The following is a 27,024-nucleotide window of genomic DNA, read 5'->3' on the forward strand; positions in this document are numbered from 1 at the left end:
GCAGGCGGTGATATGATACAATGATGACAACGATATCCTTGCTAACATGAGAATTAAAGAGAAGTCGACATGGCTTGTGTTGAAGAAGAGTTAGAAATTAATTTAAAACGTGCGTTATCACTTCTTATTAATTGGTTTAATGCAAATAAACTTTTACTCAATTTGGAAAAAACAAAAATTCTTCTTTATAAGAAAAATATGGGTTTGGATATCGCTCCGCTGCGTTACCAGTCAGTTCAATTAGAAAGGTGTCAATCCTGTACCTTCTTAGGAGTTATTATAGACACAGAACTTAGTTGGAAAGATCACATTGACCATCTGAGAGCAAAATTACATTCATCGATTTTTGCATTGTCCCGTTGTAAAAATTTATGTGACCATAAAACCCTTTTGCAAATCTACTATTCAATATTTGAAAGTAAGGTGCGGTACGGTATCTCATTATGGGGAAATGCTACTAGTCATAGAATTGCTAGCATATTTAAGGTTCAAAAAAGAGCAATCAGGGTAATGTTTTCGCTACAGAAACGGGAATCCTGCAAACCGTATTTTAAAAACTTTCAGATTGCAACCGTCTATTCATTATATGTGCTTGAATGTTTATGTTTCGTGTTCAAAAACAAAAAATTATTTTCATTAAATTGTGATAACCACTCATATAATACTAGAACGAAAAATAACTTTTCTATAATGAGATCAAAAAGTAAGGTGCATAACTCGTCCTACCTACAGATGGGGGTGAGATTTTATAATGCCCTTCCGGCACATGTCAAATGTATTACAATGTTGGCTCCTTTTAAAAACCAAATTAGAAAAATTCTTCAATCAATGGTGCTATACACACTGGATGATTTCTTTACGAATATCAAAAAATGCTAATCATATTTTAAAAAAAAAAATAAATAAATAAATAAATTTTAATATATACACCTATTTACATTTCTTTTTTATAGATATATTTATATTATTTATTGTACTTTATTGTGTTTTTAATTTATGTTGTTATTATTGTGTGACAGTTACACCACATTCGTGGTTGAAATAAATGCTCTCTCTATCAATGCTCATTGCGAGGTTGCGAGGTTTACTTTCAAAGGATGAAAGATGTTGATACCCTAATAGTGGACACAACTTTTGCAACTGGCTCCAACCAATGAGACGGTTGGTAGGTCTGCAAACACGCAAATGTTTTATATTTAAGGTCTGCGAAGAAGAAAGTTTTTACAAGGTATTTTCTTATCTTGATGACCATCATTAGGGTATTTACAGATTCCAATGCTATTTTGAGTAGAATTAGAATCTACTCAGGACTGTATAGATGGTAGCAAACGTTTTCTGGATACACCATAGAGATTCAGTGGTAAAACTGTGTCTTTGCTCAATCATTTGAGATGTTTCTTACAACCAATCTGCTTTAAAGCTCAAGCTCCAGTGCGAAAACGCCACCAGAATAGGCATGGAAAATATTCAAGACTGCTGTTGCACCTGGACATACACAAAAAACATTTCAAAACTGCACGAAAACTTTCTCCTATTTTCTACTTTCTACCCGATACCATTGAATAATCAGATTTATTATTCAATGCTGACACTAATTCATTTTAATATACTAACGTAAAAACTAAATGTACTTCGTGGATTAAGTCCACTCTTTAAGAACTTTATTAAAATTGCTGATAACCAGAGGTTGAGAGGGCATAACTATAAGCTTATCAAAGAAAATTATAAAGCAACAATTCGGCAGCACTTCTTAACAAACAGAGTTTTTAACTTATGGAACTCACTTCCCAACCGAGTCGTAGTAGCACAAAGTGTCAATCAATTTAAGAAATTACTTGATTCCAATTAAATACGATGATTTTATAATATAGCAAAATTTGCATAAAAGGAACCTAATTCCTCTGCAAATTGTCTAGATTTAATAATCATAATATTTGGCACCAGGGAAATTTGAAACTTGCCAGTTGTAGGATTTGATTTGCCAATTCGGGTTATAGCAGTTTGAACTGTTTTCGAAACCAGAACCGAATTAAGCAAACATTGGGTCCTATGCTACATGCTAATGCGGTTAAACTATCAACGGGTAGTTGTAGTCACTAACCGCCGACTACAACATTTTTGATGACCCCCGACGTGATTTGTGATAAAAGTTGTTTGATAATTCGAAAACGTATGGACCGTCAGGCGGCAAACAAGTTGTTTGATGAGATAAATGCTGAAAGCCAAAATACGACTCCTGATTTAGATCAGATGCGTGCGTGTGAATGTATTTATGCTGGAAGATATTAATCGTGAACTGCAAATATTGGACGATAAGATACCAAATGCTTGACCACAACTTGGACGATCACCAACAAAATGAAGAAAAGTGTTTCAAACAGCAAGGAGTGGGTTCAAATAAAGTTCTGATAGAGGGGAATTGCAAATACATAACTGAAAATGAGTAGGTACTTGTCAGTATTCGGTAATCAAAGTAAGTTTATTGGAGAAGACTAAGAGTGGTTACTGTTTTGGAGTCAGTTTACAAAGATAGACGAAGACATTACCATACATGACAGTGACAAGTTTCAATGTTTGGTACAATTGATGATAGATGGGTATATACTATACTATACTATACGATGGGTTCCGAGCTTATGAATTAGTATGTAGCTATCCGCAGACTGCAGAGAACTATCCCAAATCCATAAAAGCGTTAAAAGATAGGTTTGGGAGAGACGACAAGCAGATATTATCTTGGTAGATATCAAGTTTCTTTTCCTTGTTCCAGGTATTTAGGCAATGGCTAAACCTGGGTGTGGTTTGGTGAACGAGTAACAATGGCAAAAGCAAAATTTTGCCTTCTAATGTGGAAAAGTGACTTTGATGATTTGTTGAAACAGCTATCAGTTACGTGTTGGGAATGAAGTGGAATGGTTAACCATCCATGATTTATACAGATAATAGAACCAACTTCGTTGTAGCTAATCGGCTTCTTGCTGAACTTGAGTGGAGTAGGATTGAAAAGGAAACATCTGTTAAAAGAATGAAGTGAATCCTCCTTCTTTTCGTTGGTACGGTAGTTAGTTTGAGCGTTTAGTAAGCGCCATTTATAAAGGGCGATTAGGAGAAGGTTGCCACAATTTGTTGATAAACAGACACTTCTTTGGTTTTTATAACCAGGATAGGAGTCATATAAGGATGGGTGCTTAGCCCTATCCACAACCAGCGATCGCGATTATACTGGTCTCGAAGCAGACTGTGACTATCTCCGAAGACAGTCTCCGTCGCCAATCGCGGCCGCTTGAAGGAAAACGGTTATTGTTTTCTTATAAAAGCAGAGGTAGCCGAGATAGATAGGTACATTTTTAAGAGCTTTGTCGGAGTCTTTCTAAATATTCGGGATGCCGTGCAAGTTTATGTATCGTGGAGGAAATTGATTTATTTGGAAAAAATGCTTTGGTATTCGTATTCGTAGTTACATAGTATCCCACATACACGTAAAAATCATTCAAGAGCCAAAAGGCATAAACTTGTCTGTTCTTCTAAAATGAAAATTTTAATTAGGTATCACAATTTGGAAATGAAAAAAACACCGAAAGCATCCAAAACCGCGGACTAGTGTTTCTTGTTAATACAGTGTCGTTAAATATACTCACCTGATGTTATTTTGTCTGCAAATACGATTCTTTTATATTCTCTAATCAATCGATGCTCCTGCTTTATATAACAATACAATTTATTCGAGCCCGATAAACTCGCGGCAAAACTTCCATTAATTAAGCGTGTCTAACTAAATTGCTAACCGCCGTCGATAAACGTAAGTATACAGACGACGGTTAAAAGCCTCTAGAGTGGAGGACGTTCTCAAGCAAGAGTGCTTTTAGCATAAGTATAGGCAGAAATATGTATTTGACGCCAGATACTTTTGAGTGGAGCTACCTTTATAAGTTAATTGAACAATATTTCTCTCTTTAGATGTATTTATAAATCTCAGGATGCAATTTGTTTCATTTTCCATATCTCACGTGCCACCCTCAAACCGCAAATGTGATCTTAATTTAATAAAAAAAAAGAGTTCAAAGCAACCGCTCCGATTGAGTTACTCGCGTAGTGTCTTTTTACGCCTTTCATGAAAAACACATCGCCAAAACTTGTTTTCGGAAAACCCTTGCTGAACTGACAGTAAATAATGTGCGCCTAGAGTTATAAAATATTATTCGCTATTCTCAGTTGGTTCATTTTGTAGTAAGAAGCTGTCCACGAATTGCATTTCACCGGAGAGCGCTCACTTTTCGGAACTCTTAGATTTAGTTATTTAATAATTAGCCAGGCTAGACCTGAGTTCTGACAAGAAGAAATGCCGTCCATAGTAATATTCCAGTCACCACTTGAAAAAGCCATAGCTGCAAGTGGGACGGGTCATAAGCAGATACACAGAAATGAAAACATTAAATTCAACATAAAATAGCACATTAAATTCGATCAGTCCGTACTCGTCGCCTGTTAAAATATTCATCCAACGTGTATGGATTGATGGATATTATTAATCTTTTATTTTATTTATTTATATGAACCCAGTAAGTTTGAGGCAGGAATTCCAAACTGCAATTGAAGATCAATAGCGGATAGACCCACCGGGACTTTGCCGGTGCTCTTTCGTTGTATATGATAAGGTATATGAACGATGTTTATCTACAAAATGCATATTTCGAATATGGTAACCATGCACAAAGTCGGTAGCCGCAATAAAATTGGAATTCTTGCACTTTCAAAAATACGGACAAGAATCTTGCAAAGCCTAACAAGGAGTACGCTCTTATTCTCTCATTCAACTTCAACCCTTAAAAATATTAAATAAAATTCTACTGAGTAAGGCGTAATATTTCTCCTGCTAGTCACAAGCATTCCACAAGTTATCCCTTTGAACATGTAACTTTCTACTTTACTTTCAAACATTCCGGAAGCTACAAACTTGACCTTTGTAAGTGGGGAAGGCAAGCGGTTACTTGTCCTATTACGATACGATTAAAGATTTCATTTATCTACTTGAAGATAGTTGTCCCGCTTCCATGGTTTGGTTATATATGAAACAAAAAGCAGGATGGCTGTAAACAGACGGATTGGTTTGATATCGGAAAAGGAGTTATATAGGGATGCTGTTATCACCAACTCTGTTTAAGTTATATGAAGAAGACATGTTGAAAAAGGGGAAAGAGAAGAGTAGAGGATAGGTAGTCGTGGAGAAGGGCCATCAGGGAGCTGCATTAGCAGAAAACTAATGCTGATGAAATGCTTAATAAAATTTCACTAGTTTACGTAAGTGAAAAATAAATAAAGACAAAGATACCATTCCTTGGATTTCTTTGAAAAACAAAAGACATTGTGTTTTACTATTAAAACAAGTTCGTAATTGTTATAATTAGATGAAATGATGTTTCATTTCATCTAATTATAAGACTATTAGGGCATATCTCAATTTGGTACAATTTCAACATCGGATTCGAGATTCCAAGGCGGTCATCAAGTATTCGCATTGATATTTCGAATAAAATCAGTAAAATGTAGGCAAATCCTTTGCAAAATCATATTGTAACATAAGTACGACAGATGTGAAGGAATTTTTTTAAATATTTTTAAGACCCTACCCACACCCCATTTTCAGTATATGCCCCATGTGTACTTCTCACTATAGTTTGTTGAAGTTTCATTTCAACGGGACATATTCGGCATTTAATTTGATGCAATGTTAGGATCAAATACAGATTTCGGTGAATGGTCGAATAATAGGCTAAAACGCGTTTTGCCCACCAACATATTGCCAGTATCCGAAATATCGCATTCCGGCTGTTTAATATAGCCCGGAACGCGTTCTGGATCCTTTAACAAAATTCGCAAGTAAAAAGGAAATTTCCGCTCAGACGGGCGATACTATGATGGCGACTACATGCTTTCTATTTTTCTCCATCTTAGATTTAAAATCTATAAATCTGTGCTTACGTATAACAAAAAAAATATAGTTTTCAATAAGCTATAAACTTAATCAGGTCGATCTTCGAGGAGCTGCAAGAGACAAATATAAATGCCAAAACCGGTTCAAATCAACATAAAAATCAATCTGACTATACGCTTGAAAACTCTCCACAAATATATTTGAAAGACACTCGCCTATCTACGAGGAAAATCACCGTCTTAGTTGATACCCATGATCGATTGCCCAAAGATATTTCACCGCACGAAGAATTAGTGAATGCCAATCAGAATCGTTCTCGAGATATTAAAACAATACTGACCACACTGGATGACCAACGTAGTATTAAAGGATTCCAGTACAACCATGACTCTTTCAATCGCAAACGAAATGTTCTTATAGTTGCTGATAGCCAGGGTAGAAACACTGCCATCAAATTTCAGAACTCGCTACCGCCTGAACAATTCTCTGTCTGTATTTTGTATGTTTAAACCAAATAACCAAAATAACCTGATTTACCCTGTTATTAATGATAGCTCAGCATAGCAACCAAAGCATATCCTAAGAATTTTGCATCAAAATTTACAGAGCATGAAAAATAAGATTTCTGAATTTGAAACGTTACTGTCATTAGAGGATATTGATATTGCATGTGTTTCAGAGCATTGGTATAGCGAAGTTGCTAGCTGTTGCATTACACTTTCAGGTTATTCTTTAGGTAGCATTTTTTGTAGATCGCAGAAAAGGAATGGCGGAGTAGCTATATTTTATAAAAATGGCGTAAAATTAAAAGTTACAGAAATATCAAATATTAAACAATATGCTAAAGAGCAATTATTCGAAGTTTGCGGTATAAATGTATCATCCTACTGTAATGACTTTTCGGTGAAGATACTATGCTTGTATAGATCACCTTCTTCAAATACAGAAGACTTTTTCCGACATCTAAATCTAATGTTAAACAAAATGAAGGTATCTAAAAAATCTAAACTCATTTTGGGAGGAGACGTATAGATTATATCTGTTCGAATATAGCAAATACTCTATTACAATGTAAGATAGACTTAAACGGGCTTTCGGATCATTCTGCACAAATTTTGGAAGTAACAGTTCCCTCTGAAGTTAATCTGGTTCCAGACTTGCGATATGTTAGATCATTTAGTGATAAAAATTGCAAAAATTTTATACGTTATATAAATAATGAGACTTGGAATAATGTGTATGAAACTAATGACACAAACGTAGCTTTTGAATTATTTACTGATATACTGAATTATTATATCGAAATGTCATTTCCATTGAAAAAAATTATGTCACAAAGTTGTAAAGGAAAACCTTTGATAACAACTGGCATTAGAATTTCAGCAAGAACACTTAAGCGTTTATACACTAATGCCACTAACACAAATTCTGATCTTGATAAATTACACTACCAACGCTACAAAAAGGTGTATAAATCTGTTATAAGGACCGCCAAAAAATTTCACTATGACAAAATGTACAGAAATGCTAAAAACAAATCAAAAATTGCGTGGAATATTATAAATGAAAATATTAAAAACGATAAAGTCTCATCCCGTAAGGTAGAAAAACTCGAAACTATTTCTGGTTTAATAACTAATCCTTCAGAAATTGCTTCAACCTTTAATAATTATTACACAAACTTACCGCGCCAAATGGGAGCAGGATTTTCAAATACTAGTCTGCAGTCAAACTTTTCAACAATGTTTTTAGAACCTGTTACCGAAAATGAAGTATTTAACATTATAATGGATCTAAAAAATACGAAATCTACAGGAATAGATAATATTAACTCGTATATATTGAAGAAGTGTATATACCACATATTAGGCATTCTTACCCACTTAATCAACAAATCTTTAGCAGATGGTGTTTTCCCAAGCGTTTTCAAGGTAGCTAAAGTTGTACCGATTCATAAAAAAGGAGATAAGAAGCTGGTGGAAAATTACCGACCTGTGTCTTTATTATCCACAGTTTCTAAGGTGTTGGAAAAAATAGTTGCAAAAAAAAATGATCAATTTTTCGAACAAGTATAGAACCATAAGAAACGTTCAATATGGTTTTTTAAAAGGGAAATCTACCTCCTCAGCAATATACAGGTTTTTAAATACATTATATAACAATTTGGATAAGGGAAAGAAATGTATGGGAATGTTTTTCGACTTTAGCAAAGCTTTTGACTTGGTGGATCATACCATACTACTACAGAAATTACAATATTACGGTTTTCGCTGAATTATACACAAGTGGTTAAGTTCGTATCTCTGTAATAGGAACCAAATTGTACAAGTTAATAACGTAAGGTCCTTACAATCGGAACTTATAGCTGGAGTACCACAGGGTTCTGTTCTGGGTCCCTTACTATTCATATACTATATAAACGATCTACCTGGTGCAATTACATCCAAGAGTGGTGATAATATTGTTATGTTTGCGGATGACACTAGTTATCTTTTTTCTGGGGATAGTGTGAGGTAGTCGAGAACGCACAGTCTTCAGTAAATAGTGTCGTTCAATGGATCAATAGTAATAAGTTAGTTCTCAATGCTAGTAAATCATTAATTATAAATTTCAATCTGCGTGAGATCATAAGGAAGGAATCTCTGTTAGTTAAAACAAGCAGGAAATCAATTCCTCAAGAGAAATGTACCAAATTCTTAGGCATCTATCTTGATAGTAATTTGAAATGGAATACCCATATAGACAGTTTATCCAAAAGTTTAGCGTCAAGTGCCTATGCAATATTTAAATTAAAATCTTTTAGTAGTGACAAAGTGCTGTTAAGTTTTTACTATGCGCATTTCTACAGCAAAGTTAAATATGGTATTCTATTTTGGGGGAGATCTAACTTAACTCATAGGATTTTCCTAATTCAAAAGCAAGTAGTGAGATCTATAGTGGGAGTAAAGAAGAGAACATCATGCAGAAATATATTTAGACAACTTGGACTATTAACTGTTCCTGCTATATATATTCTAGAAATTCTGATGTTTGTAAAAGAAAATCCAAAGGAGTTTTCTGTTAATAACTATAATCACAGTTACAATACACGGCGTGGTAAGGATTTCTGCATTCCTGCGCATAGACTAAGTATGTCAGAAAATAATCCGAGATATATGGGCTCATTACTTTTTAACAAACTCCCAGAACGTCTGAAGTCTGAAACCCGACATAAACAATTTAAGTTTCAGGTAATGCATTTTTTATTGTCCCAGTGTTACTATTCAGTGGAAGAGTATTTGTCAGATTCGTGTACTTAATTACATTTGGTATCGTTAGTAATACAATTATGCATGTTATATTTTATTTAAATTATTTAGTGATATTTTACACAACCTCTGTCATTGACTTGATCAATATCATGTTACATGGTCTAATGGTCTAATAAACATTATTATTATTATGGTCGGTGTTTCTTGTGAGAACTCAGGTCTAGCCTGGTTAACTAATCGCACGGATTAAAATCAAGTAACGATTAGTGTCTGTGTCTGTGTCTGGTGAAGTTATGTAGGGTCCTTAAAAAAAAAAAACAAATAAAATAAAAAAAAAATCACACACGTACATTGGACATCTAGGGATACTATGTAATTCGTACTTACCAACATACCTATTGATGGGCACAATAGCCAACGCTATCAGGAAAGAGGAAAACAAAACAAAAAAAAATCATTATAATAATTCCTGTAATTTTATTAAATGGAGTTTATTGTGTAAATGTTTCTTTGGCTTTGCGTTTGGGTTGAATACGAGTGGGTTGTGATAACGTGGTGTGTTTCTGTGAAGAAGGAGTTTTGTGTTTTTTAATTGTATTTATGGTGTTTATTATTTCAAATATAATGGTCGTGTTTCTTGGAGAACTACAGGTCTAGCCTGTTTAACTAATCGCACGCGAATAAAATCATAGTACGATTTAGTTCTTTATATTTATCTTATTTTTTTATTTTTTAATTTATTATAGTTATGGTCGGTGTTTCTTGTGAGAACTCAGGTCTAGCCTGGTTAACTAATCGCACGGATTAAAATCAAGTAACGATTAGTGTCTGTGTCTGTGTCTGGTGAAATAGTTATTATTATTATTATTATTATTATTTACGATATTTTATTCCGATTTGGTTAAATTATCCCTATGCCCATCAAAATGAAATAAAATTTAGATGTGTTCAGTCATGATTGACAAGCTTGAATAGCTGCAATACGTAGCTATTAAGCTGGCATTGGGATACATGGGTAGTACACCAACTAACGTCCTTCATGCTAAGTTGGGCAAAATCAACCTTACAAAATCACCTTTTAAAATTAAAATTATGAATAGCCCCAACTGTGAGCGTGGCTACATGGAAGAGGTTTATGAATAACAAGAATTTGTTAAAATCACCTTCCCTCTCCACATAAATTCATTTATAGGCAAATCAAACGTTTTAATAATGTTATTCATTCTGAAATTCATGATAAGCTATGATTTTAAAATTGACTTCAAAATCTAATTCAATTGTTTTTTTCGACTATTTTGTTGTAATAATTATAGCAATTAGGCTGGATGCTTTAATAAAAAAAAGTCCAGAAAATTAATTCCTGTGCAGAGTGCATCGCACGGTAAAACCTTTGATATAAAATATTTTATATTCAATGGTAAAACGGAACCGTTTATTTTTTATAGGACCTTATATTGAATGCGCTATGTTTATTACCTGATTTTATATTTATGTAATACTCCGGTGGTGCTCCAGGGGAAGTTCCATCTGTGGAGTAGCCCGTAGAATAAGCTGACTCCGGAGAAGATAAATTGGCTCCCGAATAACGTGCGACTTTGTCCGTTGTACTGAGAATCGACTTTTGTGTCATGTCATCCTGTGAACAGAATACACTGAATAAAACATTATTCCTTTAAACGAACCCCTACTAAACATTGTCACGAATTCAGCTATTCTTTTTTATCGTCGTCCCAAAATGAAATAACTCGATTCCCTACAGTCCGTTGCTAAATTCTATAATTTTTCTGGCACGTGATGATTTTAGAGGAAACGTTATTGTTGTTACTTACCCAGTTGTGTTCCGATGAACGAGTGCTTTGCAGGGATTCTGAGTTGGTGAATGTGACACCGCTATTTTCACTACTCAAATTAGATTTTAATTGCTTCTCTTTGCGTTGCTGTTTCTTCTTAGGCCGTACAGCTTCCATCCATGACCTTAACTTGATTCCCAACATCATGCTTGAAAAAAATCAATTTATTACCTATTTAAATTCGTATGCATGTTCCACTTTTTGAGATGCCTGCGAGACAGTTTAAAAGCTAAGCAGGAGTGGATTTTAAAATTGCGTGCTTATGTCTTTACAATTCAAATACTTAGGGTAAGGTTGAGCGTATCAGAAACTCATGAAATTTCATTTCACGAAATTGGGGCGGGGGAAATTTCTACTTTCGTACTTCGTTTGAGTATAGTCGTTGAGTGTTCTCACTCAACGGTATGGTGGAGACCTTTGAAAATATACTTAGGGCACCTTGTGTAAACTAAATCTAGAGTCAGCGTTGACATGTAAATGAGAAACGGTAATTCCATCACGGCCCAAATTGCACAATTGCCTCATGAAAACTAATCTAAGTTTTGTTTGTAAATAAACCGTTTCATTCTGGTAATAATAATATATGCAATAACGTCATTCGCATATGGCATTGATAAACGTTCATATGCATTAGCAACATCGTTCCCGATGTATGTTTTCCAATTTTCCTGAGTCTCGGTAACTTGTTTCCCGGCTCCAAGTTGCGCTCCGTACCCCAGGCCAAAAATACCACCTGTTCTTGAGACACAAATGCTATCATTTTTCAAGATAAAGCAGGAGAATTCAGAAGTAGGTAGAAGAGAGTTAAAGTTAACGAAATAAGAGTGATGGCTGTAGTTACCGAGTACAGTTGAAGGATTGCAGGAAGATTTACACTGGTACCTCTGAAGGATTTTCAATGTGGATACTCCCGCCACCACAATCGAAATTAAGAAAAGTTGCCCTTGGAATAAGGATTGTGTATTTAATTGCAGTTCCAATTCGTCTCCGGGGTAAAGTCGTCCCCAGAATTTTCGCTCTCAAAGACAAATTTGTTCTAACTGTAGCTCTCACGCCACTCATGGAAACAAATTCAAATCACCCTCAAATCGTCCTCGCTGGCCATCTGTTTGTAGAAAACCCATGACGATATCACATTCCTTTCCCTAGTTATTAAGGGTGGATCGTTTTCGATTCACAATCCTGTATTCTGAATGATTCAGAAATTTGATTCCGTTCTGATATGTTTGTTACATTCGTTCTGGTGAATTGGTTTTTTTTAAATTCTCCCCTATGCAGAAAAACTTGATCCCCCACAGAAGTGCCTTTAATAAAACTTCCACGGAATACTCACTGTTGAAAAAACAGTTTGGGGAACATTTGCACCGAAATATTTCCCCAGAATACCCTCTCACAAAATCGTCGAAGGTTCGCTCCGGGCAGATTTAACCCGGAAATAATTGGCACAGGAGTTTTGCCTTCGCGATGAATTTGGTTCCAATCGAACTTGTCCTAAAACTTAGGAAAAGCTGGACTAAATGTCACAAAATTTGTGAAAATTTTCTTTCAAAAAAATTCTGTCCCAAGTAACATCGCCTTCGCAATATTCGTTCTGTCCCCATACAAAACTTGTCTCCGAACAAATGAATTTTACGGGGTCCGTAATCCGGCAGAGGCGAATATGCCTTGGAAGAATTTCCGGCGGCAACCCAACTGGGAATAAACCTTCCAAAAGGAAATATTCCGAGGACGCGTATAGTTTTCTTGAGTGAAAATTTACCGCTTATCGAAGTCAGTGGGAGAAAAAGAAAGAAAAACAGATTCTTTCTGTAGTGAGCCTGAAATTTTAACCCGATTCGAAGGTTGTGCAAATTTTAACCCTGCGCGGTATACGAAGAGCTAGAAAACTATTAATTGAATCTTTGATGTTTTTTATGTCAAGAACAAGAAACCAACTCTTGGAATAAGTTGTGTTCAAACACATTTGCAATTTTGAAGTGGAGCCGGATAATTGTTTCCAAGACAACAATGCAAACGTCTCTATAATTACATTTGTTAGTGAGTTTGCACTGGCATTTCTTTCCGTACAATTTGCAGAATATTCAAATCGCAGAACCGGGATAATTTATACGTTATCCGGTGGTGTTCTAAATCCTTCACTTTTATGGAAAATGTTTGGAATTTATTGTTATTATTGCCGATATCCCGAAAGGTTTTTCACTCTTCCTAAATATGTTGATATGGGGCAGAATCGTGCCTACAAATTGATGTATAGTAGGAATTGATATATGTGAACCCTCGTGGTCTAACTATATGGATGCAATATGCGAAAGATCTACTGTTTACCATAAAAATCCACGCATAAGAAGTCACATGGGGATAAGTACATAATCTGCTTTGATATAACGATAATCAATTTCAAACGTTACATGTTATATTTGAACTATTTGTCAATACGAGATGAAAAGGCACGTTTCCCGTTTAGGAATACGGGATAGAGATATATCCCTTCGTCGTAAAGGTGCAGAATTTAGTGCATTATCCTGTTCAAAGATTTATCTCAACATAAAAATCTCAGTGAGGTTGGAATCACTAGGAACATCAAGTCTAACTAATGAGAAGTGATGGGGATGTTTATTCTGAAAATTTCAAATCACCCCGCTTACTATTTCATGCGAATGAAGGGAGTAATAAGGAAATTAAATGTATTTGTAAATGGGCTGTAAAATTACCATAAAACTTACCCTGCACTTTTGGATTGCAGAAGGTACAGAGGTAATTATGTGCAGCGCACTTTCAACAAATAACAAAACGACTAATTGGTAAATATAAACATATCTAAATCCACAAAATTTAAACAAATAAATCCATTTCTAATGACGCGCGAGTGGTATCTGGGATAGCGTCGAGGGAATCGACGCCACCGACGCCGTTTCGGAAAAAATCGTCGTTTGCGGTCTATCCCGTTATGAAGGCGCACGCGTGCCAATTTCTAATCCCGCATATGCATACAAAGGGTGAAAACGCAGGCAGATGATAGAAGGGGGTGCAATTAGAGCGGTTAGTTTTGAATAATTCTTGTGATGACAAGGGACGCGTAGAATGATGTTTTATTAATTTAAAAAACCATCGTTTGTGCTGCAATAAATTTTGAGGGCTTTGTCTCTATATTTATTCAAATTTATATTTTTATTTTCAGTAAGACCTAAATTTCCAACTTAGATTTAAAAACAGCGGTTGCATGATTGCTTTAAACAAAACAGTTCGATAAGGATTTAAACTGAAGATTTATAAACGTTTTCTATGGTGCGTTAATTAAAATCATTTAAATGCTCAAGAGGATTAGTTCAAAGAACAATTACAAAACGAGCAATTCCAACGAAGTTGGTGAATTGGCGATTTTACGCGACTTGCAGTGAAAAGTATTGATACCTTCATAACGTTTACCTGAAAAATGACCAACTTTTTCGAAAAACGGCAAAAATTCAGTCGGACACAGCCATAACCTTGTCTTTTTAGCGTATTTTCCTCAAAGTGAAAAATCGCTATTGGCTGCACTTTGTCGTCCGTCCGTCCGTGCGTCACACGTACTCCTACACCACTGAACCGATTTGGGGGATACAGGGCTCATTTGAAAGGGCTTGGTCCACGGATTCCGTGCATACCGATATTTTTGGTTTTTGCGCATGCGCAGTGTCAAAAATTTGGATTAACGCATGTGCAATGCTAACTTTTTTATTTATGAAGATATTTAAATGAAACTTTATATGTAAACACTACGAATACGAGTATAAGTAAAATTAACGACATTTTCAAAATGTTTTGCTCATGCGCAATGGCAACTTTCTTACTTACGAAAGCAGTTAAACGAAATATCATAAATGTAGGTACCTTGAATGAAAAAATGAAAATGAAAAATGAAACTAATACCGGTTTCAAAATTACTTTACGCATGCTGTATGTTTTATTTATGCAGGTATTCTATGAAATTTCTAATTTAGAAAATGATCAATGCTATTTACGAAACCATTTAAAAGAAGTTTCATATGTAGACACTTCGAATAAAAGTAAAACTTTAAAGGTTTACCATTTTAAGGTTCTGAGTGTGGGCAGGATCCAACGGGCGCCTAACATAATGATTCGGGGACCGTAAATAACAAGTTGCGCTCCATAGCTGTCAGATCGACGGCAAACCTTCTACACAGTTTTGGTATTATCGTACCACACAACCTATTGTTTATTATTCTTTGGAAAAGCTTCCCCACCGAGTTCAAGAGGCATATTGGTCGATAGGACTGGTTCCCTTTCGGTATTAACACCAACATATACCGCTTCGAGTCTTCGGGATAACGACCGTTGGTAATAATGTTGATAAGCAACTTCGCCAACATTTCGGGTTTCCCCGACGCCAGACCCTTCACGACTACCCCCCAGCACCCCGTCCGGGCCAGGAGCTTTGTTAGCTGCTATATGTTTCACCGATTCGACTATCTCTGGGTCACACAACCCCGGCATCATTGTTTTCCTGAAGATCCCAGATCGGGAGCTCTTCGTGTCTCGGAGAGGTCTTGGAGGCGTTATTTTGTCCCGCCCACATTTATCTCCGTTTTTTTATCTTTTTAGTAACGATCCTGTAACCCCTCCCCCAGATATCGTTATCAACCTCTTCACACAGTCGCCTCCACGAGCGTTTCTTCCTTTTCTTTATCATGTTTTCCTCGCTCTCTCTTGTATGATTCCTTCTCATTTATCGCATTACTCGCCTTCCTCTGTGCCATTCTTCTCAAGCGAATGTATATTTTCCTGTTCCGCTATGTCTTCTGTCTACCAGTAAACCCTTCATCGTCTAGCTTCGGCTGGATTTCGTGCAACCTTTCAGTGTCCATTCTGTGCGCTGCGGATTTCTTCCAGAGGTTCCCGACCACGTAAGTGTGGTCGCTTAATGTTTCCTGTTGCAGGACTTCCCACCCAGGTCTACCCCGGAACTCAACCGAAACGAAGCTCTCCCCTCGTGAACGTGGGCTTACTGTGCTTGTGTATGGGGACCAATCCCAACGCTTCAGCCCAGTTCATAATCATCCACCCGTTCCGGTTGGTCACATTGCTCCCCCAACAACTGCACGGTGGCGCCCCCCTTCTGCACAGTCTTGATCAATCCCACAAACATCGCACCCAACCCAAACCCCATATTTGGCGAGAGATATACACTGTAAACTATATTGTCCCGCGTATCTATGTCCACATATCCATCTCTCTCTCCGCCTAACATCTTCCCCATCGGTTAAGACCACTTCCACCCTGCCTCGGTGCCTTTATGGACTCCCTTCTAACCTCCGACACTATTATGGTGTTCGGTCGGTATATCGAAATCGAATGGGTTATTTCAGAAAATGAGAAAAAATCTATTCGGGGAACGTGTTGGAAAATGCCGATAAAGGTTAGCAGCGAATTTTGAACGTAGTGATAGCGTTCACTTTTCCGTATCCTATTCAATCACGGTAAACTGAATAACATTCTTTGGCAATTTCAATTAACACGGTTTTGATGTGTCGTGCATGTATATAAGCGTGCATTGAACGTTCCCATTATCTAATGTTTCTGTCGTCAGGTTGCCAGTATGTTTTTTCTTCTAATGTTGGCAGTAGAAAAATATGAAAACAGAAATTCCTGACGTTTTCTTCCAACAATAATATTGTTATAAACAATGGCATGGTTACAAAATTTAGCAGGGAAAGCCGAAAATTTGCTTGTAAAGTTCGACGAAAATGCCGCAAACGTGTTTAATGAATCAAACCTCAAACACTTGGGGTTGGAGTAAGTAGTCTACCACTGGAGCGTCACATCAGTCCTACAATTGTAGATCTCCACATTTTGAATCATCCAAGAATGTGGATAGTACTGCCGAAGTCTCAATCACAATTGATAAGAATCCAAGTAATGTACAAAGTAGCACAAATGAATACGGGCTGTCACAATTAGGCGACATTGTTAAGGTTGTCAATGAGAAGACGTGCCCTTCGGATGGTGAAGATTCAGGAGTGTTACACAATAAACCAGAAACACCATCGCCTACATCTCACGTGATGTCCGCCGATACTTCTAGGAAAGAGCTGAAGAGTGAAGGCTCAGCAGTATCGTCTAAATCTGGATCGTTACAAAATAGGTTATCTAGCTGATCTTCCGCCCCTTATAGTTATAAATAGTTTACAGCTTTATATTTATGGACGACACGCTTATCAAATATGAGGATAAAATTGGCAAACTCGAACATGAGAACGAGGAATTAAATCAGCAGCTAATAAATATGCGGCATATGTATTGTGAATTGCAGAACGAAAATTCGAACTTGCAAAGTCAGCTTGAGAGAACTAGTGAAACATTACTCGCCACCCAATCGGAGATGGAACAGTATCGTGCTAGAGCTCAACGAATTTTGCAGGAGAAAGAAAAGCTCATAAGACTGAAACAAGATGATCCCGGTGAAACTAACGAACTGATTTTTAATAATTATAATGAGGAGTTAAGGTTAAGTTTTTTGAATACTTTATACGAATCTAACTGATTTTCTTTTAGAAAAGAGTTAAAATTTCAAGAAGAAAAGAATTTTGAACTAGCTGACAAATTATCAAAAGTTAACCACGAGTTGACTCTCCTGCAACAAAATTTTATTCTCACCCAAAAGGAAAGTCATACAGCAAAACAAGTCCTCCAAGATTCATTAATGCGCGAAAAGAAGATACGATCAGTCGCCGACGAGGAGTGTAGGGCGAAGTCAAAAGTAACTACACCTTATGGCGTCACCTTGTTAAATTTTTTTCCGTAGGAACTGCAGAGTAGGTTACAAGAAATTGGCCATCAAAATAGTATTATAGCCAGTAAATCGCAAAAGATACTTCAACTCGAAGCGCAGTTGAAACAAAAGTATAATCCGGGCATTGGTTCTGAGGTTGAAGAACGTATACAAAGCCTGACACAGACTTTAATGTCGAAACAAAGTAGTTTAGAAACTGTAATGTCCGAGCGAAATGCGCTGAGATTACAATTACAGAAATTAGAGGTGAAATAAATCGTTACATATATTACCATCTGACACATTTTGTTTCAGAATGAGTACCAAAGATCTCAATCTCAACGAACTGTAGTAAGAAGCAGTCACCTAACTGATGCAGACGAAGGTGCGTATTAAATTCTCATTTTCACCCCTTACTGTTACACCTTAATTCTTAGGTAAAACGCCAGTTCCTCAATTTTTCCAATTATCTCCCTTCGATATTGGAGTCACTAGGAAAGTAAAACGTGCATATTCAACCTTAGACGCAATTAGTATACGGGTAGGAGTCTTCTTAAGAAGATATCCAATAGCGCGTCTATTTGTATTTTGTTATATTGTAAGTAACATCTTCAGACAGTGTTGATAATCACTAACCTTTATCTTTATAGGTCATGTTACATATCTGGGTATTATTTATTCTGTTCACCTACATTCCTTCGACAACTCGTTAATTTTTCTAAGTTATGTTTCATGTATATTTTTATTGATATTTCATTTAAACAAATATAATATATATTCAGAGCAAAAATTTATTGCGACAAAGGTCTTGTCAAAGGCACCTACAATATGTCTAGAGTGGATTGATTACGGTCCATATTGATCTCTCAAATTAGTTTAGGACACAGGGGCGCCGGAACAAATTGTGATAGGGAGGGGCCCTTAAATTTGTGGAATAGAAAATGTTACTATGTTAACTATTTTTAAATTAGTAAAATAGGATACGCAGCTAAATCATATATCCAATAAAAACCATTTGTGTAATAGGTACATATTAGACACAAAACAAAACAAGAACAAAAGTAACAAGTTACAGTAGTTTACTGAAAAAAAAAATGAAATGCTGTTCTGCTTGGATAACACCCAGCCCCCCCACCACATTGTTTGGTATTTACTCTAGAGGTCATATTGAACCTAGTCATATTTTGTAAGTGTGATAAGTTAATGTTTATCACTGCCATGTCGCGGCCCAGCGCGATGGCAACAAAAGTAGTGGTGATTGGTGAAACGCCTACCAGGGACGCATCCCCACGACGTTGACTAAATCCTGGGAGAGGCGGCGACGACAGGCATATATCAAAGTTTCAATAGCACTATATGATAAAATTTGCTATGGTTATATTGATTACAATGTTGAATGTAGAGTAGGATAAAACAATTTAATTATTTCGAAAGACGACGTCCGCCTGCCCGTGTGTTCCTCGTCTAACTCGAGAACGAAAAGACACAGCGATGTCAAACCTTCGCCAATTCATTTCTACGAGTTCAAGGATCAGTGCTATCATTGAATAAAAACACTATAAGAAGCCTAACCCCGTGGAAATAAAGCGCGACAGAGATTGAACTGAGAATATAATGGAAACACTGTCAATAGTGTCGATTCTTGAACTGAGAAGAATGAGAATTTGCTTTCCTCCTATTTACCGCAAAGAGAGTTCGGTGATCACAACCAATGCGGGTGCAAGGGGATTTGTCGCGCTTTCTTCCATAAGCGTTAGGCTTCTTATAGTGTTTTTATTCAATGGTGCTATTGAATATGAGCTTCTGTAGAGGCACCTCTAAATAGCATTATGCGGATCACTGTGTAATTATTATGCGGGTCACTCTGTAATTGGGCGCATGCCTGTTGAGGGCCCAAAAACAAGAGAGGAATAATAATAAATAAATAAATGAGCCGGATTAAAAGCCTGGTTTACTCAATACGAGCTTAGTAACAAAAAATTCCCCTACTGAATCGTATGCGATTCTTCGTATATTCATCACTTTATGTGCATCTATTCCATAACAAGTTAAAATCGTGGTCACTCGCGATCGACCAAAGCGCATTTTCCCCGCACAGAATCAGTAATAACTCGGGAAGGAAGAGACTAATCCAAAAAGTCTTTTGTCGTTTTGGTCTCGAGGCTATGCTACACCGTATAAGAAAGAAACCACAACGAAAAAGCTTATAGTGGAGGACTAGTAATGGTATAAACGGACAAAGTGCGAACAATAACGTTCATTTTACTTTTGGAAAATGCGCCGAACCAAATATGTAAGTGTACCTAAGTGACAATGATGTTTTTCAAAAACAAACAGCCACCCTGCGGTCTTCGGCAACTTTATGGACATTGAGGTAACTCAATAAGGTTAAAAAGGTTTACCTACTTTTGCTTTATCACCGAACAGCGATGGGACAGAAAAAGGTGGCTATGTTCTGGTTTTATCGTGAACTTTCAACATTTTCTAAAATGGATTAAGCGATTTATCAAATCCCAGGGAGGGGCCCGGGCCCCCCTTGCCCTTTAGTAGCGGCGCCCATGGTAGAACAGATTCTGTAAACCTGTTCTATAGTCCCCAATGACTCAATAAGCTTGCACATGTTGAAGGTACCATGTTTTGACACGTCTGAATAGATAAATTAAGAGAAAACTTTTCTGAAAAGTTGTAGGCTGAAAACGTGTGGCAAAAGTGTAATACATTCTATTCTAGTGTAAGGGGAGCCCGATCAGACAACACCAAAGGCCGATTGAATCTATCCCCATTCTTTTCAAAATAGGTTCAGAGATCGTTCCTCTCATCACTTAAGGATAGAGCCCTGTTTAGCCTACGTGCTTGTTTCCACTGAACCTGAAATTGATTGGTCACCCAGTCTTTAATCATGGCCCTGACAATGGAGGGATCTTCGTAGGATAGGCTCAGGCCCGACGAAGACCCCACCACTGCCTCACAAGCCAGCTTGTCCGCCCTTTTGTTGCCACTTATTCTGCAGTTCGCCGGCATCCAGATCAAGCTTACCAATCAGGAACCAGTTTGCTGGCAGGGCCCTCAGCGCCGCTAAGTATATACAGAGTGATTCAAATTCGAGGGCCACCATGGGGATTTCGGGAACTGTAAGAGATAGGTAGGTAGTTTAAATTTGGCAAAGTTGCGTATTTTGATGCTTAACAAAATGAAGTTTTGAAACTGAAAAAATTCCGACTACTTTCGGAGATATCCGGAAAAAGCCGAAACTTTGCAAAATCGTTTTTATTTTTTACTGAAGTTATTCAACAAGATATTTCTAAATAAAAGATACATTATTATGGCCACTTTTGTCCCTCTACAAGATGCTACTTTTAAATTTAAAGTTTGACTTTGTTTTTTCTTATGGAAGTAATTTTTACTTTTTGTGTCATTTGATGGAGAATTTTTTTCTGATTTCAAAAATGTAAACATCACTATCTTTTAATCATAAATAGCGCTATTAATTTGTAAAACGCAAGAAACTACGTACGTACACTATCTAAGACAAAGTTTTCTAGGCAAAAAAGAAAATATTTTACTAATTAAAAAAAATTGTGATGTTTATATTTTTGAACTCTCTTTTGAAATCTCTATCAAATGACCCAAAAAGTAAATATTACTTCCATAAGAAAAAACAAAGTTGATGATGATCAACCGGAGACGAAACGTCGGATTTAAAATTTGAAACTAGCATCTTGTAGAGAGAAAAAAGTGGCCATAATAAAGTGTTATTTATTTCGAAATATCTTTTTAAACAACTTCAGTAAAAATAAAAACGATTTTGCAAAATTTCGGTGTTTTCCGGATATCTCCGAAAGTAGTCGGAATTTTTTAAAGTTTCAAAACTGCATTTTGTCAAACATCAAAATACGCAACTTTGTCAAATTTAAACTACCTACCTATCTCTTACAGTTCCCGAGATCCCCATGGTGGCCCTCGAATTTGAATCAGCCTGTACATATGTTTATTAATGGATCACTATGGAGGTGCTCGTATGCACAGATCATAATGGCTAACATCTCTGCTGGAAACACAGTGCTATGCCACCCAATGGAGAAGCTGATGTAAGTTCCCTGTCGATCACCATATATATCCATGTCCGTTCCTCTTTCCGTTAGGGACCCGTCTGTAAACGACACGAGCCCCTCACATTTGAGGAATGGGAAAGTGACGTTATATCTCTTCAGTCTTAGTAAGACATCCCTCCTTGCGAGGAGGGGTCGGATCTGAGCTTTCTTTCTAGATCTCTCCGTGCCCAGGATTGCCTCGAGCATTCCACTTTATACCTGCGTTGAGCGATCTTGAGATCTTCCCAGTCCGCAGGCACCATTAGGTCACATGGCCCTATGAAAGAGCATGCGGACCCCTTTAAGAGCCCTTTCAAGGTCTGAGTTCCATAAAGGTGTTCTCTTCGTTCCTTGAAAGGTCAGCAGTTTGAATCTGTCGTCATATGGCGTCGCTTTTAATAATGCGACCGCCTCTTCCACCGACAGAGCAAAGGTGGTCCATCCGACCGCTCTGACAGTTTCGTCACATAGCAGTCCAGTCAGTGGATTGAGGATTCCGAAACCTACAGATCCCGCAATGAGATGTCAGGTTTCGAGTCCGTGCTGCCTCACGCAACATGGTGTACGTTTGCATCACATTCAACCGCAAGATGGAGCCCTGTCAACTCGACAGTCACCTCCCTGATAGGTGGAGCCTCTTCCGAGACGTACAGGAGATAAGACTCTATTCGTCTATCGACATAAATGCTAGTCTTATGGTTCAGTTTGCTGTCCCTCTTATAAGAAAGAGAGTCCTCCACCTGACCCAGACATCTTACGCGTCCCATGTAAACCCAATAGGGTTGTTAAGTTGTTAAGCCTCTGAAACAGGTCGCCCCCTTTACTGTGCCGCAAATTGCTCTGTAAGAAAGTTACTCCGTCAATCACTGATGTAGGTACTAGGTTGCCCTCTCCCCTAGTGACGCCGACGGTTCTGACGCGAAGAACCACCACACAAGAAATCAGATTTGTCCTAAATGAACATCTTGTGCTGTCAGCAAGAAAGCAGGTCGTTTTGTGGACGGTACGGGTTTGTTTCTCGCAGAGCGCTATCATGATTCAGTGAACTACGTCATTTGCAGTTTCGTAGTGGGCCTCTAAAATATCAGGCAATATTATTATTATCATATCTTCTTGGGCTTTTTGTAAGGCGTCTCAGAGCTTGGTAATATCATCTTTTATATACTTCCAATAGCTGGTTCCCACATAAATTCGCACCGGTAATTCACTCCTGGTAAATTCACCTGCGCAGAATGTACCCCCAAACAACGAAAAAAGTAGATAATTAAAAAATCGTTCATTTATCGTCTCATACACCCAAGTTGTTCCAAACTTCGAGTAGAATTAAAAAATTATTGCGTCGCATTTAAACTGAACTAAATTAGCTGAAACCGTTTTATTGAATAAACCATATATACATTTTTTTAAAACCTTGCGCATTAGTTTTCCATATAATAATCGACGCATCAGCGTCGGTCGACACTCTGCATGGTCGAAAAAATGACTACACTTCATTCCACCCCAAGAAATAATACCAAATGTATCACTATAAACTACGATACAAATTAGAGTTTTCTATAATAACTATAAAACTATAAAATATCAACAGGGAGGATTAAGATGAAAGAAACACGATGTTTACCGAAATTTATATGGTTTTTAATCATGTTTGGCGAATCTCAAATTCTGCGAATGTACATGCTTAAAAGTGTAATTAAAGTAGCCCAACTTCCGGTAAAGGTATTGGAAGTTTTAGAGAGATTAGCATGCTGAAAGGTCCTCCCTTACACCCATTCATATAAACACCTGAATTGCAAATCTATGCTTGTTTACATACTATGTTACATATATTTTTCAAAATGTCAGTTTTTAGCACTCGCACATTTGTCTAATTGAATTATGTTACATGACCCTGTTATAAGTGCATTTTAAAATATAAACCTGTCAGCTGTCATGTAGCTTTATGCTTGAACACAATTTAAGCATCTTTTAAACGAATCCTTGGCGTCGGTTTCCCAAATATCAGTTACAAACGGAAGATTTTTAATGATTCCTCTATTATGTTTACAGTATGTGTCTGTTTCCACATCGTTTCCCAATTTAAATATCCAATTTCATACCAGACAAATTAGACGTAAAAATAAAGCACCTTTTGATTAACGCACAAAATATTAATTACTGGTACAAAATTTAATTAGATTTTTTTATAGAGCTACAAATACAATATCAGTCTTTTAAATTACATTTTAAAGGATGTTTGTACGTGATAGATTAATCCTGAATTGATAAGAACGGTAGGGGTTGTTATTGGTACGACCTCCTGGTGATGTAGCTGTGTGATGAACGGTATAAAAGCAATTGCAAAAGAGAAGGTACGTCAGAAATCATGGGACAGTTCTGCTTAAAGTGTTGCGTGCTTTTAACCTTTTTAGTTGTAGTAACTATAGCAAATCAGTATAATGGGGTAAGTAATTAGGTTTTTAGATTTCTCTGTGCGGCGGCAAAAAGCCGGAAAATGTTTAGAACCATCATATATTAATGGCTGTCCAGTTGTACTCTAATAAAAAACCTACTGTGTTGCTTTCATCTAACGCTCAGCGTCAGAAGAGGAATTCTCAATATGAAGACAATTACAGAATCCCTGCGCCCCTAGACAAAGAACAACTCGAAGCTTTGATCGAAGCCGTTGAAGAGCCTCCATGGACGGTTTTAACTTTTAATGGTAAGGTTACACAGTCGACTGTTTATTTACTAACACCCACCATATTTTTAGAAGGAAAAAGGCATACTGTTAATTTCACACCGCGTCTTGGTAGAGAATCCGGTGAAGAAGAGGCAGAGAATTGGTTTCGAGATGCAGAGTTAAGTAGAGAACTGATGACACAGCGATCACCACCATTTGCTCCTCGTTTGGGTAGACGGACACATTCATTTTATTTTGATTCTCGGTTAGGAAAAAGGAATGAACAGCAAAAAATGTTGTAATTGCATTAGTATGCGTTATTACAATATATCATTACTAATCCAGCAAGTTATCCTAAATAATTTGTTTGTGAGCTGCTGAAATCTCGCAATAAATTCCGTATGTAAATATATCTTGATTGAAGGTTACCTATATCTCTATTATATAAATGGCAATTTTTGTCGGTCTGTCTTTTCTTTGTCTAATGTTGGCCATCTCAAGCCAAATTTGACATTTGATTTAAGTGGGTCAAGGAAAAATTGATCATTTATAACAAATCCGTTAGTAAACCTCGGGGATAAACATTGAAATATAAAATGGACCTTGCATTACAGACATTGAAATTCGTCAAGTATAGGTGAGTAGAGCTGAAGCTAAAAAAATTATCAAAGTCCTCGTTTGAGATCGAAGGGACTTCAGCGCATTTTTGTGTGGCAGATCAGTATTCTATTAGCCACTTTCGATTCAACCGTCAATAACAGATCTTGTCGAAGGCTACTACATTCACTAACCGCTTCCCACTTTCCTCGTGCACCCGCAATTCGCTTTTAAAGATTTGACTCCACCATCAGGAAGATCGTGTCGGGGCTACCACATTCCCTTTGACGGTACCCACTTCCGACGTTCGGTTCACCCGCAATTCGCGTTTGAAGATTTGACTCCACCATCAGGAAGATCGTGTCGGGGGCTACCACATTTCCTTTGACGGTACTCCCTTTCGACGTCCCGTTCACCCGCAATTCGCGTTTGAAGATTTGACTTCACCATCAGTGAGATCGTGTCGCGGGCTACCACATTCTCTTTTACGGTACCCACTTCCGACGTCCCGTTCACTCGCAATTCACTTCTATTGGCGACACGAGAAAGAGAGACAGCGATTTGAGATTCACGAAACGTTAAACCGCGTGAGTTCGCAACGGAAGGTAAAAGGCGCCTGACTACTTCTCGAAGACGCGCGCGCCGCCTCGCAAAAGGTCGTTAATTTCGCCCCTATGACAAAAAACAAAATCCCGCCACGCAGGAGTTGTGCGCGTTTACAACATCTTTCCGACGACACCAATTTCAAAAGAATCGGACCAAAACTGTAGTAGAAGATAGGAAAAAACCGAAAAACCTTCACGTTAGTATACTACGCTCGAGGATGACGCCCAGATGTCGCCAACCCCACATCATGTAGCCATGTCCCTAAGGTTGACAAATTTCACGGCCCTGTAGATATACGTACACCCGTTGCCTTTCTACAAGAGTTCTTCTACGCGCCCACATTTGCTGCCAGCCAGCCAGCCAGCCAGCCAGCCAAAGTGAGATTAAAAGCTACTTTTTACAAAAAAAAATTTTTGCAAAAATGCGCTAAAAACCTGACGACGATTTTAAAATAAAGCTAGTGTCAGCCTTGTCTCAAAAATCGATAGAAATACGACTACCAGATCGACAGAGAACCGACGATTGTTGTTAGATTTTGGCGTATAGACGGTATAGAATCTGTAAGAATTAAATTTTTCCAAAAACTACAATAAGTAAACCTTATAAGTAGGTGCAACCAAAAAACGATTCGTAATGATTTTTAATAATACAAAAGATATCAATCGAAAAGAGTTTGAAGCCCAATTTTTAGCGCATTTTTGCAAAAAATTTTTTTTGTAAAAAGTAGCTTTTAATCTCACTTTGGCTGGCTGGCTGGCTGGCTGGCTGGCTGGCAGCAAATGTGGGCGCGTAGAAGAACTCTTGTAGAAAGGCAACGGGTGTACGTGTATCTACAGGGCCGTGAAATTTGTCACCCTTAGGGACATGGCTACATGATGTGGGGTTGGCGACATCTGGGCGTCATCCTCGAGCGTAGTATACTAACGTGAAGGTTTTTCAGTTTTTTTCCTATCTTCTACTACAGTTTTGGTCCGATTCTTTTGAAATTGGTGTCGTCGGAAAGATGTTGTAAACGCGCACAACTCCTGCGTGGCGGAATTTTGTTTTTTGTCATCGGGGCGAAATTAACGACCTTTTGCGAGGCGGCGCGCGCGTCTTCGAGAAGTAGTCAGGCGCCTTTTACCTTCCGTTGCGAACTCACGCGGTTTAAAATTTCGTGAATCTCGAATCGCTGTCTCTCTTTCTCGTGTCGCCAATAGAAGTGAATTGCGAGTGAACGGGACGTCGGAAGTGGGTACCGTAAAAGAGAATGTGGTAGACCGCGAC

The 27,024-nt window shown here is 37.5% G+C and overlaps 1 protein-coding gene and 2 long non-coding RNA genes across 4 annotated transcripts; 2 read left to right on the top strand and 1 right to left on the bottom strand.

The window, feature by feature from the left end:
* Positions 1-10,662: 10,662 nt before the first annotated feature.
* LOC116165241 lies at positions 10,663-13,926 on the bottom strand. Its single transcript, XR_004144112.1, has 3 exons — positions 13,757-13,926; positions 11,013-11,181; positions 10,663-10,819 (listed from the first exon to the last, which is right to left on the bottom strand). It is a non-coding gene; the product is annotated as an uncharacterized LOC116165241 (long non-coding RNA).
* A 2,714-nt stretch (positions 13,927-16,640) lies between these two features.
* On the top strand, positions 16,641-18,586 carry LOC116165579 (golgin-84). The gene is made up of 8 exons (XM_031480139.1): positions 16,641-16,826; positions 16,873-17,175; positions 17,223-17,537; positions 17,586-17,790; positions 17,836-18,069; positions 18,118-18,187; positions 18,240-18,400; positions 18,453-18,586. The coding sequence occupies exons 1-8, from the start codon at positions 16,717-16,719 to the stop codon at positions 18,513-18,515; spliced, it is 1,461 nt and encodes a 486-aa protein (XP_031335999.1). The 5' UTR covers positions 16,641-16,716; the 3' UTR covers positions 18,516-18,586.
* Positions 18,587-24,257: 5,671 nt separating this feature from the next.
* LOC116166162 lies at positions 24,258-24,661 on the top strand. 2 transcript variants are annotated; one of them, XR_004144272.1, is made up of 3 exons: positions 24,258-24,336; positions 24,471-24,594; positions 24,646-24,661. It is a non-coding gene; the product is annotated as an uncharacterized LOC116166162 (long non-coding RNA). The 2 variants fall into 2 exon arrangements; XR_004144273.1 differs by lacking the exon at positions 24,646-24,661 and having other exon boundaries at positions 24,471-24,600.
* The last annotated feature ends 2,363 nt before the right edge of the window (positions 24,662-27,024 follow it).

This window comes from Photinus pyralis, unplaced genomic scaffold (assembly GCF_008802855.1).
Source record: "Photinus pyralis isolate 1611_PpyrPB1 unplaced genomic scaffold, Ppyr1.3 Ppyr1.4_LG3a, whole genome shotgun sequence".
In the NCBI taxonomy this organism is placed as follows: Eukaryota; Metazoa; Arthropoda; class Insecta; order Coleoptera; family Lampyridae; genus Photinus; species Photinus pyralis.

Excerpts from the sequence above, each read along its gene's own strand:
- LOC116165579 (XM_031480139.1), top strand. The coding sequence starts at position 16,717 with ATGGCATGGTTACAAAATTTAGCAGGGAAAGCCGAAAATTTGCTTGTA. Across the intron at positions 18,188-18,239 it reads CCTAACTGATGCAGACGAAG|GTAAAACGCCAGTTCCTCAA; the intron begins GTGCGTATTAAA and ends CTTAATTCTTAG. Across the intron at positions 18,401-18,452 it reads TATTTGTATTTTGTTATATT|GTCATGTTACATATCTGGGT; the intron begins GTAAGTAACATC and ends TTATCTTTATAG.